At 43.2% G+C, this 8,934-nt stretch overlaps 1 protein-coding gene across 1 annotated transcript in view; it reads right to left on the minus strand.

The window, feature by feature from the left end:
- Positions 1-925: 925 nt before the first annotated feature.
- The window catches only part of adm2a (adrenomedullin 2a), a 16,541-nt gene continuing 8,532 nt past the window's right edge, over positions 926-8,934 (minus strand). Inside the window, exon 3 of the mRNA XM_024416030.1 lies at positions 926-5,006. Within this exon, the coding sequence (XP_024271798.1) occupies positions 4,571-5,006 (436 nt within the window). The 3' untranslated portion in view covers positions 926-4,570. The remainder of the gene's footprint in view (positions 5,007-8,934) is intronic.

Here is an 8,934-nt window from a genome sequence, read left to right on the forward strand (position 1 = left end):
ACCGTCTCCCAAGTTAAGATTCCACAAGTCCTGTGACTTGATCTCCACGTGTCCGGGGACTCTTGATGTGTGTGACACAGTTTTAGCTGACATGGGAACTCATATCAGGAAAGACGGCTGCAACATACTGAAACTACTCCTCGGATGTCACACATACTCTGAATAGACTGTGGGCATGGTCGGGTGTCCTGCACTCTGTAGAGGTTTGGATTTCTCTAGTTCAGTGGTAGGACTAGTCCCCTTTCCCCCCACCCCCTTGCCCACCAACCAGCTGCCTCTAGGTGGGCAGACAGCCCAGGAATGTGGCTGACTGCATGTGCCTTCTAGTTACTCATTAACTCTCCCTGTTAGGCACAACCTTTCGGGTATTACATGAATCTAAATCATGTGATGTCGAGTATGAATTTTGCTCCATTCATTGGGACGAATAATGATTAACTAGCTGTTAGGAGTAGTGGAGTGAAGGACATTGGATCAATGCTGATGCATCATGGTCAAGAGAACTTTCACCCATCTATTTTTCCACTATGATGTCACCTTTGCCCAGGTTTACCAGATTCGAGGAAGGGGTGTTTTTTCCCCACATATTTCTGTTCCTTTAAGGAAATATTGAGTAATATGTATGATCTTGATACCTCTAGTTATATTTATTTTAGAATGTAGTCATATCGAAGACTTCTGGCAACTGTCATGTTTTCTGATGTTTGTATAATTCTGTGGAGAGTAGATTTAATTCTGATTATAACTTCATTATTTTTTGTTTTGACAATGGCATCGATGTTGTTAACAATAACTGTTGTGAAGAGTTTCTCATACTGTACTCACACACACGTGAAGGTAAACATGCATACACACGCACGCGCGCACACAAACATACACGCACACACACACTTTCACAAATTAGAGGCACACACTAGACTTTATCTCACTACAATGTAGTTCTTTATTTTTACAGAGAATGAAAGACATTGTCTGACATCAACATTTAGGATTTATTTTTCTTTCCTAACAAAAGGTCACCTTTTAGGAGCATGGAAAATACGAGATAAATAGTGTCTTTGGTGACATACATCAATAAACATACAAAGATAACTTAAATATATTACTTTTCTTACATAGTACCGCTAATAATATATAATATGCACAAGTGCGCATGATATCATCTTCACTCCACTCCACTCATACTCATACAGATCTTTATCAAATGCAACATATACAATAACTCTCATCTGTCATTAAAAATAGAATTGCAAATGTTTGAAATTCAAGTTGTGAGGAACTAACAACATTAAAGTGCTTTGCTCAGTTTGCTGTGACCCTAAAAGAGGCTTCTGACCTTAAGTATAATTAAACATTGAATGAGGAAAAACAGACTGGGATTGTGATGTGTCAGATCCCTGGCTAGGACGACTATACTATAAGTACCTACACATACACACTCACATACAGTCACGTACACACTCACATACAGTCGCATACACACTCACATACAGTCACATACACACTCACACACAGACGTGAACACACAACACAATCTCCTGCATCTCTTTACAACATAGGTTAAGTTAACAATGGCAGGCGATGGCAGCGTTACTTTTGATGTAAGACTGATGGAGAGTGTTTCTCTTAACACACAAGGGGAGGTATTAGTGGTCAAAGGTCGTAAATAATCTGGTGGTACGCAGTTTACCCAGACAAAACACTCAGCTCTGCTTCTAGGAAAGGCTACGGACCCGCCAGTGACACAACACTGACGTGTAATTACAACACAAAGAAAAAGTATAGCAAAAACAACATGGCTCCAACAATAATCCAACAAACACAAGATTGGTTCCTGATTCTATATGTGGCCGTTCAGACACAAACACACATCTGTGACTGTGGTGCTTAAGAAGTCGAGAGATTCACCAAGGTTTTTAGCATTTGAAAAGCCTTTTAATGGTCTGTCACGAGATATTTATTAGCTCCATTACAGCAGAGACAATGGCATGTGTGTTTCACAACGCCTTTGAACAGATTAGACTTAAAGAACCAATGAACCACTGATTATGACCTGCGACCTGGCGCAGGTCATAATCTGAGATAGAAGTTGAGAGAGTGGTAGAGGGAGAGATGGTGAGATAGAACGAGTGAGACAGAGAATCACTCTACGATTAAATGAGCTAACTCTAAAATAAAATAAAGCCCCAGTTTTGATTAAGACGATTCAGTCCAAAAAGACAAAAATAAGTCCAACAAAATGAAAGGGGGATATGGATGGAGGAATATAAGACCACACTAGAGTATGATGTAGATCACAAAAAACAATATGACTGTCAAGTATTGTCAGATATTTGGTGAATTTAAACCACTTGCCCAACTAACTTAAATAGTTATAGAATGACTTCATTGAGGCAACACTGTGGTCAAAACAAAACAGTAAAAACTTGGACCCTAAAAGACTCTAAGCTAATTTTGGGAACTCCTGTGACTGTTTAATTACGACACGGTAACCTAATAGTTACATAGTTATAGTCATAAATACATGAATGTATGACTAATGGCTGACCTGGTTTCTAACAGCAATAATAGCAACATCAGCAAGTTTGGATCAAAGTTATTGGAAAACTAATAGTCTGAACGTTGAGGATTACTTCAACTATTCTAATCCTCTGACATAGAGAATATGAAACATTTGAATGTGTTTCAAAGACGCAGGCTGCATGATTATTATGGGTATCAAAGATGTCACAGAGACGTTGTGGCTTGTTTTTTCAGGTCGACAGACTTTGCACCTTTTGAAGGTTAGGCTAGTATTTTGCATGCATGCTGAGTTGAGATTGTTTTTGGTTATTTCTAGTGAGGGCATCCGGCCCACCATTTCAGAGACAGTTATAACAAGGGAAAATGGGAATCTCAGGGCATATCTTTTTTTAATGATATTTCGTATCCAGATTTAAAATGTGGCACTCTGCCTCCCTTACTTTTGCTGTCCGTGGTCTGTCATTACAAAGCCACAATGTAACAGTAGAGCACTTTGCTGTTGACTGTGCTAATTTAGACTCATTCGACATACTACAAGCATACAACGTAATGTATTGTTGTATACACACTAAACTACTAGCGTTTTTAGGATCTCAGTATTCATAACTGACCGGATTATTATTGATAATGACAAAGTAAGCCTCGAAATATTCCTGGTCAGTACTATTAATAGCAGATTTTGGGTTTGGGTTGGCAACTTGTGATGCTTTAGTTATACGGTCCCCTGGGCAAGGCACGGTCAAGGTTTCTTTTGTTTATAAATACAGCAGACGATGTGTACCGTGGCGGTACAACTAAAGAGATTAGGTCTGATTGGTTAAATTGCCGTAAACATAAAGTCGAGACTTAGTGGGAGAACTTAAGAATCACGTGAAGGGGATCATATTTCCCACTCAGACCCTGGGATAATGGCAGCAGGACTGTTCACTGTGTTCAAGAGCCAACCAATAGATATCACCGCTGAAATAGATCCGCAATGATTCATAATAAAAACATTGAAAATCTCCATCTTGTATAGGAACTGAGTCATTGAAATGTTTACCCTCTTCTTTCTCTTTCTATAAACAGTCTCTACTAGACGAGTCCAGAAGCAGAACTCCATCCAGCCACTGCTGAACTTGACTATTATGCCTGAATGCGGCTGTCAAGGCTGTGGTCTGTTGAAACATATACTTCACAGAACCACAGACTGCTTCTGTCAGGAACATCATTGGCTGCAGATGAGAAAGGACTTACAGTAGGTGCTTGTCTGTAAGGTCAGTATCTGTGTCTGTGAGGTCAGTGTCTGTGTCTGCCCACAAATGGTTGCTGGTGGTCTGTAAAATAGAGGATTACCCCAGATATGTCAAACATGGTCCCTCAAATTGTCCTGGCAGATCTAAGGGGGCAGGGTTTAGGGTGGGGTAAAAGGGTTCATCGGGTCGTTTTGACGGGTCTTCAGGAATATATTCCCTCTGACAGGGATCTGATCCTAGCCCTGGTAGAAATCCACATGAGAGGCTTAAGTGTTTGATCAATGGGGCCAGAGCTAACTGCTGCTGTGGAGGTCATCAGGCCTTATACAGACACGTCCAGTTGCGTTGGCTTGTGTTAAGTAGAAAGAAAGGTGGACGGGAGCATTTATTCTTACATTAACAGGATTAGGAAGTCAAACTGAGCCCCTTGCAGCTCTTTGACTAGTCAGGAGGCCGGGAGAAACACAAAGACTTTGACGAGACCCAAATGTTCAGAGGATTTCTGGGTGACAGGTATTCGTTCCCAGGGGTGGTTGGTGGTGGGAAGCGTCGGCTATGAGGCTTTCATTCATGTCAGATTCCTTCTTCTTAAACAGCATGATGCGTTTTTGAGGTGTACAGAGGAGTAAGGCAAATGTCATTCAAAAAGTACATAAATTGTCATTTCAGGATCTAAAAAAGGTGTGGACTACATCTAATACTAATGCAAAGGCTATCTGTGATTCGTAAAATAGAGATAAATGTCTATATATTGAAGTTTGCTGGGGTGTTTATGTTTTCAGGGAAGAGAGAGAGAAGTATCTGTCAGTCGCTCATCCGTAACTATGCGGACTCCGGGGGTTAATGGGGGAGGAGTCTTCCCGTCCGCTCTGGCCAATCAGCTGATAGAGCCGGTGGCTGAGGTTCTGAACCTGGCAGGTACCCAGGGCACACCCCACTCTCATCAGCTGGGGGTGGTGACCCCCGCGTGACCCTGAGTGGGCATGGCGACGACCTCTTGACCCCGTCCGTTGTGGCTCCACGCCCTCCTCTCGCCTAGCCCGTACCAGAGCTTCAAAATGGGCTGTGTTCATGACAGTGGGTGGTGTGTCTCTGCGGAGGTAGCCAGACAGCCATTTTGGAGATCTGATTGAGGACTGGAGGTCTGATGAAGGGCTGGAGTCTGTTGGGCTGGCGAGTTCGGTGCCAGTTTCTGGAGTGAAGATCTCCTCCTCTCTCAGTGCATGAAGCTTCTTAAGCAGCTCCAACCTAGGAACACAGAAAAAAATGAGACGTCATTAAGATTGATGTCTGTATCTTTCCACTTTGGTTCAATGCTGACCATTGAATCAGAGAAGTCATTTTAGAACTGGCCTAGTTATTCTCAGACTGATGTGAAGCACACTTCCAACAGCATTTTATGTCGACACACACTGACAGTAAATGTTACACACATGGAATGGGCATGGTGAGGGTTGATGTGTCACCATCCTGCCTTAATGCATTTTAGAAGACTAATGGCCTTTCAGCACAGGAACAAAACAGCATGGGGACCTGGCTGCTGTCCATTTATTATGGTAATTTCAACATACTGGACGTCACAACTATTGAGACTTCATGTTCACCTTAGCTAAAGCAAACAGTCAGAGTGGCTCTGGAGATTTACTGACTATCCCCTCAAGGGTCCACAGGACGGAGGCATCACTAAGTTTCAGGAACAGCCTGTTTAGCAAACACATCTCAGATTGACTCTGGCTTTAGCGCTGAGGAGGAGGAGGCCCTGCCATCTGTTCTCTTCTTGATGATGCCACTGGCTGCTCAACTCAAACTTTGCACTGGGATGCTATTCTCTGAACTGTTGTGGGTGTGTTTGCTCAGAGGGCTCGAATTTGTGTGTCTGTGTCTTCGTTTGTTACAGATGCCATAAATAGGTAGAAGCTCGTGCACCTGGCGGATGTCATATTGACGAAGCACTGGCCACAGTGAGTCAGGGAATTTCATTCTCAAAATGGCGCCAGTGGGTGTAGGTATTTCAAGCCTAAATTATTTTAAGTAGTAAGAATGACTTTTGTGTGCTAAATGTCCTCCCATGATAAAGTTAGAACAAGGAAGAGAAAACATCCCTTTTGTATCCATTTTCCATTTTAAAGAGACAGAAACATTTCCACAGCATCAGGTTCTGACCGGCTTCCAACTGCTCTTGAGGAGAAGCAGTAATGATAGTTGGCATATAGCGTAATTATAAAAAGAGCAGCGCTCTCCTTGTGAAATGCTGACTGGATTGTGAGAAATAACAGGGTAGGCCTACTGTAGAATGCCACTATGCCAGTGGTAATCAACCAATCTCTGTACAGACACAGCGAGAAGTGGCTATATTAATGAACAGGGTTCCAAACCCTTCTCTGCCTCCTCAAGGCGGTCTCTTAGTTAATGTGTTCAGTGCCTTGGCCAGGCTCTTGCCAAACATGGTGTTCGTGATCAAAATTCTGCAGACCACAATCATGACTTTGAGCATTTATGGGTTTGTTCAACCAATTTAACCTCAAACTGAGTTTTCTGGTGTGTTGCGGGCTTGAAGCCCAACATAACTAGCCAATCTAGCTACTTCACAAACAAAAACATAGTGCTATTCCAGCAACAGCACCATGACTGGTCAGTCAGTGAAAGTTTCAAGGTAGCTATATTTGACGTGTACACAGAGTTCCGACACAAAGAAAACACTGAATCACCTGTGTCTCCCTGCCATCAAGCCTGTTTGCCCATACGGGGCTGGGCCCTGGTGCCTGGTGATGGTGGGTGTCACTGGTAACCACTGTGGTAATGTCGAGGGAGCACTATTTCCAGGAGCACCTAGTCATTCAGCTCTATCCTGTGGCCATGGCATTTCCCAGTCACACACGCCTTCTGTGCCAAACACCATGCTGACAGACACAAATTGTATTTGACTGCGCGGAAGAAGCTACATTCATACAGTATACCGCATAAATACTGCAATGTGGTTGTTATAGAGATTTGGATAGTCTATATTCATTACAGTAAACTTGACCTTTCTGTACACAAAATGAAATACAATCTTCTGTACAGGCTCATTCTTCTTTTGTGTTTGGAATCCATGGTGGAAAATGTGTTTCTCACACATGAGGAAGGAGGAAACTTAATCCGTTCGGAAACAAGAGATGGTGAATAAACAAAACAAAGGTAAAACAGCTCCAGAACAGCTTCCTTTGGGAGTCCCTGGACAAAAACAGGACTGATGGGGTGTGTAGACTGCCAGTACCAAACAATGCCCACTGAGCACACACTGGTTGAATCAATGTTGTATGAAATGACGTTCAACCAACATGGAATAGATGTTGAATTGATGTCTGTGATCAGTGGGTGTACTGTACCAAGCTTCAAATCCATAAAAAAATGGATAGATTTTATTGTACACCGGATAGGTGTAGTCAAATGTATTGTTTTACAGGGTCAGCCATAGTAGTACAGTGCCCCTGGAGCAAATTAGGATTAAGTGCCTTGCGCAAGGGCACATCAACAGATTTTCCACCTTGTCAGCTCAGGTATTTGAAACACCGACCTTTCGGTTAGTGGCTCAACACTCTAACCGCTAGTCTTCCTGCTGCCCTAAGACATTGTGTCAGTCCCAATCCACCCCATTGACCAAGTAGTTTGTGTGTGTGTTTCTAATGCCCATTTCCACCCCTGGTAGAGCAGTAGTGGACTTTGTGGCTCACTCAGCGCTGGAATCTCCCATAACACACCATGTCGCCCCGAGCCCGACCCAACGCAGCAGACAATGGCTGCTTCGCTAGTCAGGCAATTCTGGGCTGGCAGACAGCCATAAAGACCCTGTGATGTCGTTAAAAAAACATTTTCTTGGAGAATTAGTAACTGGACAGAGGCGGAGAAGGAGAAAAAAGAAAGAAAGAATGAGTCTGCTGTTTAAAGGAGGTTAACCGTGTTTGGGTTTCTGTGGGGTTCACCTCCCACCTAGGGAGTTCTTGGCATGTCCTTTTGTCCTCCTCTCCTCTCTGTTACACCATCTGACCGGACCGCCTTACTTCCACCTGACACTGATGCCCATAGACTTTTATATAGCTTTTATATAATGGCTTCACAAGCAAGTGTGAACTTGTCTGTTTTGTCGCTAGGGCCCATTTGTATGTATCTGTGCTGGAGGGTTCGGATGGATCTGAAGGGAGCGTTTTGGCCAAAGACTTTGGACCGGAGGTGTGACTGAGTCAGTGTGCTCAGAGCACATGCTCCTCTCCAGTTTCGTTGGGATGTTGTTCTGGTCCCACAATAAGCCTTTTGGCCACCGTGTTCTAGCCCACAGCCAGGAGAAGGCAGCAGCACCATGTACTGTAGGCCGGCCCAACGTGGGAACTCTCTCACTGGATCACATCTGATCTGACAGCCCGTCTAATTTGGCTATTGAGAAAGTAATCCTGCAAATGGACAGTAATGGAGGTCTTTGTGATTGGGAGACGATCAAAGATATCAGAGCTTCACATTCTTGGAAACATTCACTCACTCAACACTCGTTTTCAGCACCATCTGATTTGTGGACGATTATTTAAAAAAAATATTGTAACAAATCCACCTCACATTTTCATTGGAGGGCATTAAGCTAAAAGTCACTCAGCAAGGGGAACTTTATTTTACCTTTATTTAACTAGGCAAGTCAGTTAAGAACAAATTCTTATTTTCAATGATGGCCTAGGAACAGTGGGTTAACTTCCTGTTCAGGGGCAGAACAACAAATTTGTACCTTGTCAGCTCGGGTATTTGAACTTGCAACCTTCCGGTTACTAGTCCAACGCTCTAACCACTAGGCTACCCTGGAATGGGCAGAGGGTGGGGGTTTTGAGGGTTGGATAAAAGGGTAAGCTGATCCCAACTCCTTTGTGCTGCAGTGTGGTGTTGTTCTTTTGTATTACTCCCACAGTTTAGACTGAGGTTTAGGTCTGGAATCACAACTGAGACCCACCAGTGGAACCACCACAATAGGGTGATTCCACACCAGCGGGAGTGGGAAATATTTTTGGTATTTACATTTGAGTCATTTGGTCATATCCAGAGCGACTTACAGGAGCAATTAGGTTTCTCAGATTGTTCTGACAATTCTCCCATAGAAACTTGATTGGGGGGGAAGGATGTTTAACACGTTTGTTTTATTTCTATCACAAGCCATTTT

The sequence above is a fragment of the Oncorhynchus tshawytscha genome, linkage group LG33 (genome assembly GCF_018296145.1).
Source record: "Oncorhynchus tshawytscha isolate Ot180627B linkage group LG33, Otsh_v2.0, whole genome shotgun sequence".
In the NCBI taxonomy this organism is placed as follows: domain Eukaryota; kingdom Metazoa; phylum Chordata; class Actinopteri; order Salmoniformes; family Salmonidae; genus Oncorhynchus; species Oncorhynchus tshawytscha.